The sequence below is a fragment of the Apium graveolens genome, chromosome 3 (assembly GCF_009905375.1).
Source record: "Apium graveolens cultivar Ventura chromosome 3, ASM990537v1, whole genome shotgun sequence".
NCBI classification, from domain to species: Eukaryota; Viridiplantae; Streptophyta; class Magnoliopsida; order Apiales; family Apiaceae; genus Apium; species Apium graveolens.
Window position 1 is genome coordinate 211,265,404 of NC_133649.1, and position 20,026 is coordinate 211,285,429.

The window sequence follows — 20,026 nt, forward strand, 5'->3', positions numbered from 1 at the left end:
AAGCCGAGAGCAAATGTTCTTGGTGAAGAGAAATACAATTTTTGTTTTGATGAAATGATTTGTTTTGGCTTGGTGGATGTAGTTTTGTTTTTATTTTGGTTAATTACCTTATTAACCTTATCTTTGTGTGGTTATAAACCAACCACATCTCCTCCCTCCCTATGTCATGCTTACATCACCTTATTGTGTCATCATCTCTTACTTGTCCTCTCCTTATTGGTTGGATGACCTCATCATCCCTAACCTCCAGTAAGTACTGATTTATTGAACTTGTATATTATGCTAATTTACAAGTTGGGGGAGATTGTTAGATATATTTGATAATGTCATGGCTAATATGATTTATGTTTAGTTTTCAGATCTTACTTAAATAGGATAAATTAGTACTTACTGGAAGTCAGGACTTAAGGATATCAGTACTTATATTATCAGGAGATAATCATCAGAAGATGGATATCAGAACTTAAGTACTGAAGGACGTTCAGATAAGGACAGCAGCTGATTAAAGGAAAGAAGATCGAGATAAACATAAGAAAAGATATGCATGAAGAAGTAATTCTATGAAGAATAGAATACTTGGAAGAAAAGATATCTGATTGATATATTTTAGGAAGCAGAATTATATTCCATATCAATTAGAGATTATCTTGTAACTGTGTAGTATATAAACACAGACATAGGGTTTACACTATAAGTGTTATCATATTCGAGAAGATTATTCATATAACCCTAGCAGCTCTCGTGATATTTGTTCATCACTGAGAGGTAACAGTTCCATACTGTAACAGAGTTTATTGTTTCAATAAAGTTTGTTTTCTGTTACTTGAGATATTAAAGTTCGATTTGATTGTACTTTACACTCTATTCACCCCCTCTACAGTGTGTGTGACCTAACAGGGGGCTTTAGGATTTTTTTCTGTATCTCATGTGATAGAAGCTAGAGTTCATGAGGAGCTTTTGAGTTGGTGGGCTAGCTGTGGATCGGAAACACCCATGTTGCAAGCCTTGGCATATAAGCTGCTCTCACAACTGGCTAGCTGTGGATCGGAAACACCAATGTTGCAAGCCTTGGCATATAAGATGCTCTCACAACTGGCTTCTTCATCTTGTTGTGAGAGAAATTGGAGCTCATTTTCAAACATTCAAAGTGTCAAGAGGAACAAGCTAGCGTCTAGTAGAACCGAAGATCTTGTTTTTGTGCACAACAATTTAAGGTTGTTATCTCGGAAGAGTGAAGAATATAAGAAAGGGCCCTCTAAATATTGGGATGTTGGTAAGCACCTAAACTAATATCTACTATTGTAGTACTTCTAACATAATTTTTAAAATTTGAATCTGATTTGTAAATAAATAATTGGCTTGTTAATTTTTAATTTTTGTATTAGATGGTGATTCGCTTAATGTTGATGATGACTACGCTGAAGCATTTGCCAACATATTTCTTGATGATCCTGATGTTGAGGAGACCATGTTCAGCGAGGATGAAGGTGAAGGAGAGAGCCAGGCAGAGTAGTAGCAGACTAATAGCTTTGGATATGGTGTTTGGTTTATATGTTTTTCTCTAAAAAAATGTTGTTGTGGATCTTTTAATTTAGTTTTTGATGCTCTTCCAGACTTCAGATTATTCTAAATTTGGCTTGCGTTTACTAGTTGCTGTTATTCATGGATTTGCATTTGATTATTGATATTTTTTTTTCCAATTTTATTATGTCTGTTAGTTAATTTATGTTGCTGCTGGTGGTACAATTACTGGGTAATGCAAGTGATGCATCTGGTTAGCTGGTCTGGTGACTCTAGTTTCATTTGATTTATATTGAATAAAAATTAAATAGCAAACAGCCTAATCATAGAGCATGATATAATACAGAGTATAGTATAAACTAAAAAAAATCTGAGAAATGAATCTTTATAAATAATCCTTAAAATGTACAGAAAGATTCTTGAATATACATTTCAAAAATAAAAAATGGCGTGTCCATATCCTTGTGTCCATATCTCCGTGTCCAAATCCCCGTGTCCAAATCCCCGTGTCCGATCCTTTTTAAACGTGTCCCCGAGTCATTGATTTTGGAGTTCAAAGAGTCGGACACCCCGATCCGTGTCCGTGTCGGATCCTTCCAAACGAGTCCGACCATCATAGGTATTATACTACTATAATTTAGTATTGTGATAGCAACGATGTGTTTTATGGAAATACATGTTAGTATATGCCTATTTGAGATTGAGTTTCGTTGCTAATTATTAGAGTGTGATTTGAATATGTGTATAGTTACTGGTCAATGTGATATATGTGCAAGGTGATTTATTTAAGTGTTTACTCAAGTTGAATTGGTGATGCTAAATTATATAACTATAAGTTCAAATATTATAAATTATTAAGTATACTTAATTGTTTAGGTGCCGCAAGTCTGGGCGGGTAATTTTCCTTAATTGTTTAGGTGCCACAAGTCTGGGCGGGTAATTTTCCTTAATTGTTTAGGTGCAGCAAGTCTGTGCGGGTACTTTTCTTACTTGTTTACTTTTATGTTGCTGCAAGTTGAGGCAACTTTATTTTTTTATGGTTATAAGATTAAATTGTGGAATTGAAAAACAGATGGATAGTCCTAATTACGAATACTTCATGCCAAATTTTCTAAAATTCCCCTGTATCTAAATCTATTTGACTTATTTGATTTCAGTGATTTGAAAGCATGTTATGATTGTTAGCTGTAACACGTATAGGATATGTCTGGGTAAGAACATTGAAATAACTTGTGGGTTGTATTTGTGGTGTGGTTATTCAGGGTATTGTCCATATTACGAATAGGTCATGCCAAATTTTCCGTAGAAATATTATCATAAGTTACGCGTTCTCGTGTTAAATAATATTCTGAGTTGGTAGTAAGTTTTAAACTATAATGTGTGCTACTTGTTATGTGCTATATAATGTGCCATATATATATATATCACGAAGGGGTAGAAATAAGATAATCATTTCAGAAGGATACTAAAGTAGTATCTTTTTGCTTATGATAGAATCGGGCATTAAGGGCGTGAGACCAAGCAAAAGAAAAGAAAAAGGGAGAGTTGCATAGTGGTTCAGTAGTTACGGATGGTTCGAGACGAATATAACAAGTCGTTGGGGATCAAGACTGAAGTTTGATAAGATTTCGTATCAGACCGTAGTAACCGCATTAGCGATATATCAAAGAATTAAGAATAGGAAATGGTGACGTCTTGAGAAAGCATCATGAGATATTTGTGTTATTGCGAGTGTGTATGATTGCTAAGGACCAAAGGCAAGTATCCCTATCATCACTTGTTGTTCAAGTGATATTTATTTTGAATCCTATTATGCAAATATTATTTTCCATATTCTCAGTTCAGAATAGATAAATGTTTTACATATTGCTGAATTAAATGATTCTGTTTATGCAAGTACCCTCTGCTATTCTATGTTCAGAATAGTTAAATGTTTTACTTATCAAATTACTGGATTTATAAATATTCTGGATTTTGAGAAAGATGATTTTGTTGCGAGAATTTCTTCCCAAGTGAATGGGGGAATAAAAGTTATTTAGGATTTCGATTGATTCGACTTCTTTTTCAATAAAAAGATTTTTAAGATTGGAATGGTTACTGGTTACTGGTTACACCGTAGGTGATCGAGATATCGGTCCCGCTGTAATATCTTTCAAGGCGAGTATATGCCTTTTCTGGCGCCCTATAGGTACCGTATGGCTGTGGGATACGTGTAGTACCTATATTTATGGTATGGTTGCGGGATACCGGTGCTGTTTCGTGACTGATCATCAGGAACAACATGAAATATAATTGGTTCCAATCTAAACTGTTGTTTCGAAATTGTTTTTGATATTCATAGAATAAATGATTTATCAACTGTTTCTATTTTGGACTAATGGTGAAAAGCAGTTTTGATTCAGTTTTTTGATTCATACTGGTACTTATTTTGTTATTAAATATCAAATGTGGTATTAGTATAGATGATTGATTTTGACTTCAGTATGGGATGTTGTGAGCATCAAAGTTTGTATTAATATCTAATTTGATATGATAACAAAATGAGTATTAATTTCCAATGTTCGGTTTTAAATGAAGTTTATGATTCATTCCATAATCATTGTTTCATGTTATTGTGGTTTACGATATTTTCATAAACACTGTTTTACAAGTTTTATTCTCGTCAAGATTCAAAGTATTGCTGAAGCATTTTGCTCAAAAATATCAAAATGGTTTTGAATACAATTAAGCAATCAATTATGGGGTTCCTCAAATAAAATTTTATGAGTCAGCGATTATGATTTTAAATGTTCCGCGCTATTGCAGACGCAGGTTTTATATCAAAACGACCCTATATATATTACAATGATCTTGCTGAGCATTTCTTCCGCTCATACTTGCCTGTTTTCAAATTTAACCTCCAGTGAGGATTAGCTTGCGCTGTTTAGCTGCGTAATTCGAGGAAGCAAAGAAGAAGCTTTTGGAAGGTGGTTGGTCCAGGGTTTGCGAATTAATGTAAGTTCTTTTGTGTAAAGTTGTTTATATTATATTATATTATAGTTGTATATTTTAGTTGGGCCTAGTATACTTTATTTCGAAGTTATACTAGTGGGTTTAGTTTTGAATTGGAATTTATTGAAAAGAGTTTTAAAAGAAAGTGAAAAATTTATTGGTGGAATTTGGATATCTTGAATCTAGAACTGTAACCTTAAAAGATCTTAGATTAGTTTGGGGTCATAAATGATAAATATCTTCCGCTGGCATTTAATTATTGATTAAATAGATTAATTTGGATTGAGGTTTTATAGTGACGACCAAATCCTCTGACCCTGAATTTGGGGGCGTTACAGGTTGGTATCAGAGCTGAGGTTATAGTAAACTAGAAACGAGAGTGTGTAGGAGTGTGTATAGCTATGTGAGGACGTTTGAGCTCATATCGAGTTCCTGTTGGACTATTGGATATAGTACCAACGAATAAGTTAAGATAGGCGCATTCGTTTGAGATGGTTATGTTTAGCTGGATAAAACTCCGGGCGCTTGCAAACTTCTATTGTGAAATCTTCCGAGGCTACTACAATTCGACGATGATGAAGATTATCGATATCCGTGGAACATGAAGAAGTGTCTAGAATCAGATGGCGAGTCAACAGAAGAGTTTAAATTGAAGATAAGTATTAAGACTTTGGCAATATCTTCTCTTTCTATAATTTCTTTTGACATCTTTCAAAAAGAGGTATCAGTTAGAGGATATATTCCCTAACACTCGTTTAATCATTTTGTGCCAGAATCTTGTTTTCTGGATTTCATTTTTTCTCCAGAAATATCAGCTTTGAAATCTTTTCAGTTTTATTCATTTGAGTTTGAAATCCTTTAATATTCTTTTATTCTGACTGGGATGAACAACCCTAACTATAGGGGACACAAGGTTTACCTGTCTGTGTGATAGGAGTTGGATGGGACGCCATCACTTGTGTGTGTTGTGACTACAAGAAGGTTAACAACCATTAATAGTGTCTTAATTTGGGCACGCAACACCAAGTTCGTTTGATCATATTGATCTCTTGGTTATTCTTTCATTTCAACAATACTTTCTCAAAAATTCAGATTTTGTAACCATAATTGTGGGACACCCATTATGATATGGAAATATTTTCTTTCCAAAGTTCCATTATTTTATTATTTTATTATTCAAAATAATTAAAGGTATGCCAACCAAGTATGAATAAGCCACTCTAGTCAATGTAAAGTACGACCTCGTGTTAGAGATACCCTGAACGGAAGTGGATTGCAATGCGAATAAAATTTTAGTGCTATGTAGCAAAATCAGTCGGTTTCTCTATTTCTCTCCCCATCTCTCTTTCTTTCTCTTCTCTTTATCTCCCTATCTTTCTTTCTCTCTATCGGTGAAACTGATTATACTGAAAAGTTGGTCAAATTCTAAAAGGAAGAAATAGAAGTGTGAAGTGCGGCACTCATGATAATTATGTCATACAAGGAATGTAGGGTGCTAATTGATATTTCAGAGAAGTGATATTATTAGGAATTGAAAAGTTGGCAAGAAGATCCTTATTGATTTCTTCTGCTGATTCCGAGGACGGAATCCTTATAAGGGGGGTAGATTGTGATATCCCGTAATTTTAGAAATTAATATTATTAATATCTTGATGATTTTATGTGATTGTTTAAAATTGGGAGAGAATAAAGTTGAGGATATCTTATTCCTCTCTGATGAATTCGTGTTTTTAAATGATTAATGTGTTAATTAATAATTGTAGTATCGATCCCTGTCATTATTGTGAGAGTATTTAATTACTTATACTATTTAAAAAAAAAACATATTCGGTTTTATCTAGATTCTTCCTCGTAGCGGGTGAATTGTGAAAATATTCAAAAATAGTATATAATGACTATTTTGGTACATGTTAAGTGAAGAATATTATATGAGTTATTTGAATTTTATGATATTTATGTGAATTAGTGAGTAAATATTTAAAAATAAATTATTATGGTTTGGCGAGTCAGTATATGGTTTGAAGTGTGATCAGTGATTATACAAAAGGTATTGTAAATAAAGGATTAAATATAAAATTGGTGAGTATGAGATTTTATTATTTAAGAGATATGATTATGTGTTATTTGATTCATAAATGAGTGACTTTGTGGTCAAAATATTATATATATATATTTTAATGATTTATTGTGTGAAAATGAGGTTTAATGGATTTTTAAATATTTTTATTAAATCATCGGTATATGATTGAATCATGAAACTTATTTTATTACCTCTAAAATACCCTTAGAGACATTTTAAAAATGATAGTTGGATTTATTTTGAGGTGGGAGTATTTTAAAATGATTTAATGAGCTTTATTTCTATTTTTGTGCATTATCTTGTAAAATTCATATAAAATGAACCGTACACTCAAAAATTATTTTAAAAATATGGGAAGAAAGGTAATTTTATATTCTATATTTTAAAAATAAAATTTGAACAATTATGAAATATTTCGGAGCAGGTTTATATTTTTCAAGTTCGTTTTTAGGATTTTCAGCATTTAAATTATATAAGTAAATATTCAGTTTTTAATTGCCAAAGGACAAAAATGCCCCTGTGCTTTATAATCAAAAACCAGCAGGCCCTGTTCTTTTTTATTTTCATGATCAATCTCTCGGATCCTCCTTGTCTCTCTCGGGTTCTCTCTCTTCTCTCTCTTGCGCTATAACACAATCACCATCGAATCTTGCTACTTTATTCGATTTTAGGTTCGATTTGTGTCTCTCTCTCAGGCGTGTTCTCTGTTTGATTGCGTATATATATGTGTGTTTTCATCTGCTGCGTGTATATACATATATGTGTATACTGGTTTGTATATATGTGCTTCGTTGATATTTGAATTTGTTTTACAATTACTAAGTTAACTTGTAGTATAATTAGATGAGTTGTGTACTTGTATTGACAAGAGTATATGATCGGATATTAAATCTTTTGAATTAAGAATATGTGTACGAGTGTGATGATTGTGTATATATTTTTAGAATGGTATTTTAAGTGTCAAAGTAGCAGATTAAATATTTACAATTATACAAAATCAAGTTGAAATTTCAGAATCTTGCTAGTCTGTTTTTGTAGCACAGTTCTGGGCTTATTGAGTCAAATTATATGATTAATATTTCTGTAATAATGTGCTTCTTGAACTCTAGATCAAGTACGAAAAAGAATTTCAAAGTTTCATTTAACGAGCTAAAAGATATATATGTTTTAGTGCAAGATGCGCAGAAAATTCTGGGCAGGTTGTGTCGTATTAGAGGCCCTATTTTGCTACCTTAAACTCGAGTTTTGCTTCTGATATTTTTACTGGAGTTAGATGTTAGGATCTGAAATATGTCATTAAAATTTTAAACAAACAGACCAATTTTTCTATTTATTAAAAATCTTAGCGTGGGGCTGGTTCTACGGGACAAATTCAGATTCCTGACTTCCAGACCATGTTTTACTGCCTTAAACATGGAATTTAGTTTTAAAATTTTTGTAGTAGATTTGAATAATATTTAGGAGTGTCTCATAAAAGTTTCATATAGAAACAAAATAAAAATTCATTTTATTAAAAATCATGGAGTGAGGATTGTTTGAACTATTTGTTTTGGTTTTCTTTCGTTATTAGTGCATAATATGAGTTTATATTTGGTTGATTGTATATAATTTATAGATAATGATTAAATGAGGATTGAGAAAATTTAAGTTTTGGTTAGATTAGATGTATACATATAATTTGACTTTTCGAATATCTTCTATCCATATACACTGAAAATTTCTATTCGTTATGAGTATAAAGATGCAGTATGATTTAGTGAAATATAATGGTGTTTTAATTGATGTTGGATTTGTATTTGCTGAGTACTGAGTTTGGATTAAGGATTTAGAAATGGCAGTCATGTTTCTGTATGCTTGGGTTTTCAATAAAGTCATAAGTGCTAAATGTCTACTAGTTGAACAACTACGTAAGCCAATGTGTTTTGCTTTAATATTATACAGTAACTTACTTTGGTATTCCTTTTAGAATGTGGCAAGTGGTCGTAAAGTTTATATAGTAGTATTATACTACTATAATTTAGTATTGTGATAGCAACGATGTGTTTTATGGAAATACATGTTAGTATATGCCTATTTGAGATTGAGTTTCGTTGCTAATTATTAGAGTGTGATTTGAATATGTGTATAGTTACTAGTCTATGTGATATATGTGCAAGGTGATTTATTTAAGTGTTTACTCAAGTTGAATTGGTGATGCCAAATTATATAACTGTAAGTTCAAATATTATAAATTATTAAGTATACTTAATTGTTTAGGTGCCGCAAGTCTGGGCGGGTAATTTTCCTTAATTGTTTAGGTGCCGCAAGTCTGGGCGGGTAATTTTCCTTAATTGTTTAGGTGCCGCAAGTCTGGGCGGGTACTTTTCTTACTTGTTTACTTTTATGTTGCTGCAAGTTGAGGCAGCTTTATTTTTGTATGGTTATAAGATTAAATTGTGGAATTGAAAAATAGGTGGATAGTCCTAATTATGAATACTTCATGCCAAAATTTTCTAAAATTCCCCTGTATCTAAATCTATTTGACTTATTTGATTTCAATTATTTGAAAGCATGTTAAGATTGTTAGCTGTAACACGTATAGGATATGTCTGGGTAAGAACATTGAAATGACTTGTGGGTTGTATTTGTGGTGTGGTTATTCAGGGTATTGTCCATATTACGAATAGGTCATGCCGAATTTTCCGTAGAAATATTATCATAAGTTACGCGTCCTCGTGTTAAATAATATTATGAGTTGGTAGTAAGTTTTAAACTATAATGTGTGCTACTTGTTATATGCTATATAATGTGCCATATATATATATCGCGGAGGGTAGAAGTAAGATAATCGTTTCAGAAGGATACTAAAGTAGTATCTTTTTGCTTATGATAGAATCGGGCATTAAGGGTGTGAGACCAAACATAAGAAAAGAAAAAGGGAGAGTTGCATAGTGGTTTAGTAGTTACGGATGGTTCGAGACGAACATAACCAGACGTTGGGGAACAAGACTGAAGTTGAATAAGATTTCGTATCAGACCGCAGTAACCGTATTAGCGACATATCAAAGAATTAAGAATAGGAAATGGTGACGTCTTGAGAAAACATCATGAGATATTTGTGTTATTGCGAGTGTGTAAGATTGCTAAGGACCAAAGGCAAGTATCCCTATCATTACTTATTGTTCAAGTGATATTTATTTTGAATCCTATTATGCAAATATTGTTTTCCATATTCTCAGTTCAGAATAGATAAATGTTTTACATATTGCTGAATTAAATGATTCTGTTTATGCAAGTACCCTCTGCTATTCTATGTTCAGAATAGTTAAATGTTTTACTTATCAAATTACTGCATTTATAAATATTTTGGATTTTGAGAAAGATGATTTTGTTGCAAGAATTTTTGCCCAAGTGAATGGGGGAATAAAAATTATTTAGGATGTCGATTGATTCGGCTCCTTTTTCAATAAAAGGGTTTTTAAGATTGGAATGGTTACTGGTTACTGGTTACAGCATAGGTGATCGAGATATCGGTCCCGCTGTAATATCTTTCAAGACAAGAATATGCCTTTTCTGGCGCCCTATAGGTACCGTATGGCTGCGGGATACGTGTAGTACCTATATTTACGGTATATATGGCTGCGGGATACCGGTGCGTTTCATGACTGATCATCAGGAACAGCATGAAATATAATTGGTTCCAATCTAAACTGTTGTTTCTAAATTGTTTTTGATTCATAGAATAAATGATTTATCAACTGTTTCTGTTTTGGACTAATGGTGAAAAGCAATTTTGATACAGTTTTTTTGATTCATACTGATACTTATTTTGTTATTAAATATCAAAGGTGGTATTAGTATAGATGATTGATGTTGACTTCGGTATGGGATGTTGTGAGCATCAAAGTTTGTATTAATATCTAATTTGATATGACAACAAAATGAGTATTAATTTCCAATGTTCGATTTTGATTGAAGTTTATGATTCATTCCATAATCATTGTTTCATGTTATTGTGGTTTATGATATTTCGGCAAACACTATTTTACAAGTTTATTCTCGTCAAAACGACCCTATATATATTACAATGATCTTGCTGAGCATTTCTTCCGCTCATACTTGCCTGTTTTCAAATTTAACCTCCAGTGAGGATTAGCTTGCGTTGTTTAGCTGTGTAATTCGAGGAAGCAAAGAAGAAGCTTTTGGAATGTGGTTGGTCCAGGGTTTGCGAATTAATGTAAGTTCTTTTGTGTAAAGTTGTTTATATTATATTATATTATAGTTGTAAATTTTATTTGGGCCTAGTATACTTTATTTCGAAGTTATACTAGTGGGTTTAGTTTTGAATTGGAATTTATTGAAAAGAGTTTTAAAAGAAAGTGAAACATTTATTGGTGGAATTTGGATATCTTGTTTCTAGAACTGTAACCTTAAAAGATCTTCGATTAGTTTGGGGTCATAGATGATAAATATCTTCCACTGGCATTTAATTATTGATTAAACAGATTAATTTGGATTGAGGTTTTATAGTGACGATCAAATCCTCTGACCCCGGATTTGGGGGCGTTACATGAAAGATTCACTATAATTTAAAATCAGCAGCATAGTCATTCTTATTAAGATTATTTATTAATGGACAATTTTGTTGATAATAAATATATAAAGATAGATTATGGAGCTTTTGACATGAATGACAATTGCTTAGATTTTACCGTAAGTGATCAATGTTTTTATAAAAACTCATTCATATTAAAAGATAAAATCTTTCTTTCTCTTCTTAATACTGCTAGGTCATCAGTCTGTGTCTTTTCAAATCATTTACTTTTTTTGCATAAATATAGACTTGTGCACTCGAACAATTTTAAGAGAAAATCAAACTTCTTTCTACAATGGTGATTGCTTAGTTCATGAAAATCTTTTTAAAATCATTATTGTACATCATTTCTCTTAATAGATAAAATGCATAATTTTAGCTCATAAAAATTTTCAAAGATTCATGTGCATTTTATCAATATTATGCTATATGTTTGATAATGCAGGTTCAACCTCCAATGGTCTTCTTTCATTTATAGTCATGAGATTGAAAACTCATAACTTCCATCCTATACTGTAAATACAAACACAGAAACAAAACTAAGCAACACTCTCTTACCCTTAAAATGAAGTATGAATGAGCGTGAGGGAAAAAGTTCCTTAGTGCACCTCATAAGGAAGGTTCTGAGATCAACCCAGTAGCTCTGTCTCCTACAAAGTTGATTAGTATGGAAACTGAGGCAACTGCTAACCCCATACATCTTCTCAAAAAGTTGTAATGGCTAAAAAGGCACAAAAAAAGTTCCTAGATTCATCCTTTCAATAGGGTGCACCTATTAAAATTCGTCTGTCGGCCAGGGTATCCGATATAGTGACACCACCTCGAACACAAACAATTCTTGATGCATAAGATGAGGTTACACACAGAGAAGAGTTGACGAAAATAAGAGTTTTGACCATTTTAAGGTCAGATTCGATTATTCAGGTTTTTTCATGGACCAATTGCCTTTACAGGTGTTAGGAGAAGATACTGATCCAATAGCCATATGTCAGTGGTCATTGTCTACCTCCCCAGGCTTAATACCCCTGGATGCATCCACGAATAATGGATCTGACATAGGCGCAGATTGGCAACTTGCTAACAATGATTCAGATATTACTTAATGGGTCACAAGGAAATGTCTTCACAAATATTAGAAGGAAACTTTGATCTTTATGCTAAATTCTTTGGATCATTGTTTAACTTCCCAGAGTTCAAATCTGGAACCCTCGATGGGAAATTAGCAACTTGTAGATTATGACTCAGATTTATCTGACAAAGATGGGGATTTGCTAAATCCCATTGCACCACCTGTGACCTCCTTACGGATGACTAAGGTGATTTTTCTTGTAGGTGCAGCTGGATTTTGGAGCTATGTGATGAGTGATACACTTGTGAGAATGAGTGTAAACATAAGTGGAAAGAAGAGTGAAACACTTGTGAGGTACACGAAACAAAATCACACACTCATAGTGAGGAAGAAAGAGAAACACCAAATTCCATTCCCTTTCCTTAGACATGGTTCATAATGTTCGATCTTACGAAAGATGATTTTTATGGATCCAACTCTATACTTCAGGAACTCAAATCAGTTTATGTCTGGGACCTAACACTTATGGACCTAATGTTTACAAATTGGAATCGAATAGTTGGGGCCTAACAATTGTGATCTAAAAATTGGGAGGTATAAGGATGTCGGGAAATTTGGTTAATAGGATGGTCAACGGTAAAGCCATTATTGCAGTATTTAAAGGACATGATTGTTCAGACTACAACTTGCTACTTCTTTTCTAATCAAGTGTGTTAGTCCCAAAGTATCGTGGGGGGGGGGGTTGAATACGATACCTACAATCTTTTTCGATTCATTTCAAGTTCTTTGTTATATTTATGGAATCAAAATAGACACAAAACAATTTGAGGAATATATTGTTTTATTAATATAAACCTTGAGGTTGCTACAATCTAAGCAATCAAATGATTTGCTACAATAAAAATATATTTACAAGATTAATAAATGGAGCCTTCAATGGAGCTTCGTAAAGATACAATTGGTTGCTGATGAAGATAACTGAATGAAAAAATCATTCTTCTTCTGTATGTAGACTTTCAAATTCTTTGGAAAGTTGGCTTGATTTTAGCCACAAAACCAAGTCATTTGTTTCCTTGGTTCAATGAATTTCACAACACATTACTGGGAAAAAGAGGAGAAGTGATTTTCTTTGGATCCTTATTATTTGCAACTACAGGGAATTTATCATGCCATGTATTTCTTATCCTTACTAGCGAGTACAAGGAACTGCACCTAAACTTTTGAGTTGCTCATAGAGGGGTTGCCTTAGTTGATCCTGAGCTGCGCACACTAGGAAACCTGTTTCCTTAGACAACTTAAACTAGGTTGCTTTTACAAGGGAGCCTTTCTCCTTAGACAATTTCAACTTACTTGTGACCACAAGGAGACATTGATCCCCTAGTACAAAAGCTCTAGGTTGAGACCACAAGGACAATTATCCCTTGGTTATAAATTTGACTTGAATAAATTTATATCTCTTGAACCCCTGTAATTTGTATCAACACTGAATCTTCTGCATGATCAAATTAATTCTTTTATGATGTGTTGATGCTTGGTACACTAGTCTGGTTCACAAACAACTAACACTAAATAGATTTAATTCAATTTATTTTATAATTCTGAACTGATACAACTTGGTTGGTTATTCATTGCTCATTCACTGAACCTGAACTTCAGTACTTCAAATTAATACATTTCACTGAAACTGGAAGTGCTTTGACATTTTATTCTTCACGGAGGCTTGAACATAATACTGAACTTCTTTCCATGACCTGGTTACGGACTTAGAGCATTAATTCCATCTTTTGATTCTTTGTATTTATCTAGTCTTCATCTTCAGGGTTCCTGTGCTTCACAGTTAATATTATTTATCTTATTATGTTTTATGTTTAGTTATATTTCCTTGGTTACATATTACGTTACATTATGCTTTATAATCTCCCCCTTTTTGTTTTTTAGAGTCCGAAAAGCAAATTCCTAAGGATAACTCAACCGATAATAAGAAAAAGTACGTATTAAAAATAGAGAATAATATTAAATGCATTCTGGATTACATATACAATTCCAGATTTTTTAAATTACAAAGAAGTGTTCCTCTAGAATGGACATATAAACTAAGTCTTATTTGTCTTTGTCTTCTTTTTCTTCTTGCCTTGACTACCTTCTCCTCCTTGAGTAAATTGAGTCTGAACATACTTTCTCTTGTAGCTTTCTTCCTTGGATCTGATGCCCGTGTTGATTTTGGAAGAGATTTTCCTTTGCTTCGGTTCAAGCGATCATTCAGCCTTGCTTGTAAAGAGTCACGAGCTTCTATTTCAAGTGCATTTACGGGAGGTGGATTGTTCAGTTTATCAAGCATCAATTGAAGATATCCGATCTTAGAGACTATAGGAATAAGTTTGAACAACAATGTAGATCTTCTTGCCATTACAAAGACAGTTATCCTTTTAGGATGTCTTCGTACTCTCTTGGTATCATTGATAGACTCTTCTTCCATTACATCTTCTAGAATCTCTATGACTGGGATCAGTGCAACCTTGCCAGCTTAGCATATGGAAATTTTAACATCCATTAAGGCTTGCTTTATTGATTCTAATTCACTTGCTCTAAAATCTTTGATCTTGATCTTCTTTTTATTGATTTCAAGGACTAGACTTCCTTCTTCATCTTTGTTGATTATAGATTCACTATCTTTAATAAGATCAATTTTTGCCTCTCCATTAATGAACACCATCTCATAATATACTCTGATAAGCTTCTTTATGTCTTTCTCTGAATCTTTGATCATCTTGTCATTTAGTCTATAAGCATATAAAGCCTCAACAGCTTTGAGATTTGCTTCTGACCTTTTTACTCCAGGTGCATCCAGCTTCGCTTTCTTGCTTCTCAGATGACTTTCCAGAAAAGTGAGTTGTTGATAACGAATGATTCTCAAGTGTTCATTAGATAATGTGATATTTTGCATTCTGCCATCTGCAAACCACTTGATCACGAATGGATTAAGGAATGCTTGAGGAGACACATCCATCATCATCTTCTGAAGCTTGTCTCTGAAATATTCATTCTCATTTGATATCATCCATGGAATCTTTGAGTTAAGGACAAACAATTCAACAATGTTTAGCTTTCTTAGAAAACTGGTGGATATCTTCATTTGAAACCCCACAATGTGGTTAATAGTAATTCACCATCCTTTTTTTAGAAAATTCACAGTGGTCTCAGTGATTACTCGACTGAACTCGTGATAGAATTCATGAATGTTGACATAGAGCTTTCTGAAATTTTCCATAATGTATAGAAGATTCCTATTTCCAGTTTTTAATTTAAGATAGACTTCTGGTTTGTCCATTTTCCTTTTTATATCATCCCATCCACTTCCTTTTCTATTTTTCCGAAGATATGATTCTCTAACTTCTCTGGCTTCCTTTCTCTGAATGGCTCTATGTACTCTTGCTGTTGATCACTTTATCTCGTCTTGAATTACTTCATAAGATAGTTTGAATTCTTCAGTCATTCCATAATACAAACCGTCATCCGAGAAGGCATCTTCATCTTCATATTCTTCATCTTCTGAGATCATCTTCCTCTCTTGCATCTCTACTTCTTAAAATGTAGGTTCACGAAAAGCAGTCTTCTTCTCTGTCTATTGTATATTGCATCTAAAGTGATGGAAAACATACGATGGAGAAGCTCATCCTTCTCTATAGAATTCTATTTTCCCGCCTAGCTTATAACCGGATCTAATACCCAGAAACTGCTATTATCCAGCAGTTTTTCACTCTCTTTCATCAAACTGTCTTCTTCTTCCTTGCTTCTTTTCACCACCATTCTTCAAATACTTTATACACGCATTCCTTTTTCTTACTCCCCTTCTTCTCAGCTCCATTTCAACACCACTCTTGCATAATTTCTAGAATCATGGGCTCCCGAAATTCAGAGCACTCCGGTAGTATGAACTCAGATGAATTCTCAAACTTTATTGGACAAAATTATGTGGCACCTCCTTTGCTTGCTCTTCCAGCAGTAGACCACCATGTTTTTATGGCTGAAGCTGCTAGAAATAGTGATTGGTCCCCTACTATAGCTCAACGAATCCATGATGAAACAAGACTCATTCTTGATGGTGGCTCAATTATAAATGATTCTGGACCTAGCAATGCAGCTTCTCAGAAGGGTTCAACTAAATCTAAATCCTCCAGTTCCACAGCAAGCAAAGGTAACCCTAATACCACAACTCCAGTCTTGGAAGATTTACAGGATAAATTTTCGGTTCAAAATGGTATCTTAACTGTGTATGTGCCTAAAGACAATTTGGTTGAGTCTAATGTTCCTACGGAACCATTGCCTGATGTTAATGCTAAAAACAAAAATACTTGGAGTTCAATTGTTACAAAAAGAATCCCTTCCATAGAACCTACAAGTAGTTCTAATGCTAAAATCATTTTCAATGAGGATAGCTCGGCTACACTTCAACCTCCCAAGGATTTTCTTTTAAATGCTAGAAGGAACTGGAACACTAGCATTATTGGTCACTTCATAGGAGGTAGCTTTGATTTTAAGTTTGTTCGTGATCAGGTATTCAAATTTTGGAAAAACCATAGACTTTGTAGAGTTTTTTATAGCTCAAAAGGGTACTTTACTTTTAAATTTAATTCTGAGAAAGAAAAGAATGAAATCCTTAACCCGAATTCTGTTCAAATAGGTGGAAAGACCCTGTATTTGCTACCCTGGATGAAGGCTAACAAGTTCAAAAAGATTGTTATTGAGTCAGTCCCATGCTGGATTAAATTAGAAGAGGTTCCACACTCTTATTGGTCCATAGATGTTATCACATACATTGCAAAGGTTGTGGGTATTCCCCTAAAGTTTGATGAAGTCACTGCAAATTTCGAGCCCACAAAGTATGCCTCAGTTCAGGTCATGTTGTCATATTCAAGTCCAAGGCCATATTTTATTTGGTTTCCAGTCCAGGATGATATTGGTGAGGAGGAACTTGTTAAGTCAACATTTACTACCCTCAATTACCATACTCATGTAGCCACTGCAATGCATTTGGGCACTCCTTCTCAAGGTGTGTTCACAACCCAAATGCAGTTAAACCAACTCCAAGGCCTAGGCCTGGTGGAGTCACACAAGGTTCTGCAAAATTAAAAAAATGAGATAAGCAAGATAATGCAAGGAATTCAGGAGCCAATGTCACAGTAGCAGATGGTAAAGAAACAGACAATACAGAGGCTGAAACAGATGTAAATCCTGTAGTTTTTGGGGAATTTCTGGGTTGTGATTTGGTTCTTGATGGTGATCAGACTTTGGAGGTGTTCAACCACATGAGAACAACACGGAGGGTGTTGATGAATTAGAAGAATTTGATCAGGAAATATATACTAGTATCTTGGTTAACAAGGAGGTAAATCCAGTAGAGCAAAGTGTAATGGTTACTGTTGAGGAGCCTGGTGCTTAAGCAGAATCAAATATTGGCTTAGAGGTGGCTAAGTCACCAGTAAATAAAAAACAGAGAAGGGGTCGTAGCCGAAATGCTATACGAGCCCCACAAGCAACTCAGTCGTTGCTCGCAGTGCTCACAGCGCCCCCAGCGCCTGCGACGCCCACAGTGGCTGCAGCTCCTCAGGCCCAACTCCACTCGGTTGTTATTGCTTTGAAAGCCCCTCATTCTGACTTGATTGATGAGGATGGATTTACAAAAGTTGTCAACAAGAAATGCCCTGCATACAAAAAGAGTCCCAAACTGGCTGTTAAGCCAGTCAGTCTTAGAAGATTACAATGAGGCTTGCCTCATGGAATGTGAGGGGGCTGAATAAGGGTCCCCATAAAAAAGAAGTTCAACATTTTATTTCTGTTAATAACATTAGTCTAATGGGTATTTTAGAAACTAAAGTAAAAGGCCCCTAATGCCTTGAGTGTTACAAAAAAGATCAACAAAAAATGGGTTTGGTTATTTAACTATGAGCATCACTACAATGGCAGAGTTTGGGTTGGTTGGGATCCTGGAGTGTGGTTAGTCTCCATGCACTCTTGCAATGCTCAGGTCATTTCTTGTCTTCCCACTTTCTTGGAGAAAAATATAACCTTTATGGTTTCATTTGTCTATGCATTTAATGATGCTTGTGATAGAGTTCCACTTTGGAACTACATTAGTAACTTTAATCATACTTCCACTCTTTGGTGCTTGATGGAAGACTTCAACTGTGTTATTAGTTTAAATGAGATCTCAGGTGGGAGGGAGCATTGGACTCCTGACATGCAATCTTTCAAGGATTGTGTTGTTAACTCAGGACTTGGGACTGTTAAAACAATTGGTGACAGGTTCACTTGGACTAATAAATGCCCTCAAAATCCAGTGTTCAGGAGGCTTGACCAAATGCTTGGAAATGCTCTGTGGTTTCAGCTTTTTACTGAAGGTTGTGCTCAAATCAAAACTCGAGGACTTATGGATCATAATCCAATCTTGTATGAAGAACCTCTCCAAATAAATCATGTTGGTAAGCCCTTTTAGTTTTTCAATTTTATGTTGGAAATTCCAGAATTTGCTTCTGTTGTTACTTCTTCTTGGGCCAGAAACTGTGTTAGCAACCCTTTGGTGCAGTTTAATTTTAAATTAAAAAATGTGAAGACTACTCTTCGTGACCTCAACAAAAGACACGGGGATCTTCATGCTGCTGTGTAGTCCTTGAGAGATGATTTAAAGGAAACTCAAATTGCCATGGTCTCAGACAATAGTGAGAGGCTTCCTATTCAGGAGCAGCTCTTAATTGATAAACTCAACCTAGCTTTACTCCAGGAAGAAAAATTTCTGCTTCAAAAATCAAGAGTTAAATGGTTAAAAGAGGGAGATGGAAATAATTCCTTCTTTCACCAACAGTGTAAGGCTAACTGGAATCACAATAAGGTGCTTAGTATTCAAAATGAAGTGGGAGTTCTGGTGCATGGTCAGCAACAATGTGCTGAGGTTGCTGTCTCTTACTTTCAAAAGTTAATGGAAAATGCGGTTTCTTAGAGGGATGATCATACTCCTGATCTATCTAATGTGTGTTGTGCATCCTTGAATGATGCTCAATCAAACCTTTGATTGAGCCGGTCACAGACTTAATCATCTTCAAAACTCTCAAATCCATGAAACACAACAAGGCCCTGGGGCCAGATGGGGTGAATGTCGAATTCTTTTTGGAAACTTGGGAAATCACAGGCCCCTGTTTTTACGAAGCTGTAAAATTTTTCTTTGATACGGGTATTATGCCCCCAGGTACTAATTCTACTTTCTTATCTATTATTCCTAAGGTGTCTACTCCCACAAAAATGCAGGATTTTCGACCTATTTCTTTGTGCACTATAATGTAAAAATGCATCTATAAAATCATGGCATCTCGGCTTAAAAAGGTGCTTCCCTCTATCATCAATATGGCTCAATCTGCTTTTATTCCAGGGCGATCCATATCGGATAACATTTTGCTAGCTCAAGAGTTATTTCGTGGTTATGATAGAGAGACAGGTTCTTCTCGCCGTGCCTTGAAAATAGATTTGTACAAGGCCTTTGATACCCTGAAATGGGAATTCATTCTTGCAGTTCTTCACAAGGTTAAGGTCCCTAACATTATGATAACATGGATAAAGACTTGTATTTGCACACCAAGATTCTCAGTCAAACTCAATGGAGTTGTCCATGGCTACTATAAATGTGCTGTGGGAATTCGACAAGGTGACCCTTTGTCACCCTGTATTTTTGCCCTCTGTATGAACATCCTCTCGAGTTTGCTAGTCCAGGCCCCTTCAGACTACAAATTTCATTGGAGATGCA

The 20,026-nt window shown here is 34.3% G+C and overlaps 1 protein-coding gene across 1 annotated transcript in view; it reads left to right on the forward strand.

The window, feature by feature from the left end:
- LOC141714792 (uncharacterized) overlaps positions 1 to 1,685 on the forward strand; it is a 35,606-nt gene extending 33,921 nt beyond the window's left edge. Inside the window, exons 2-4 of the mRNA XM_074518289.1 lie at positions 898 to 1,273; positions 1,386 to 1,504; positions 1,614 to 1,685. Of these exons, the coding sequence (XP_074374390.1) occupies positions 898 to 1,273; positions 1,386 to 1,504; positions 1,614 to 1,685 (567 nt within the window). The remainder of the gene's footprint in view (positions 1 to 897; positions 1,274 to 1,385; positions 1,505 to 1,613) is intronic.
- The last annotated feature ends 18,341 nt before the right edge of the window (positions 1,686 to 20,026 follow it).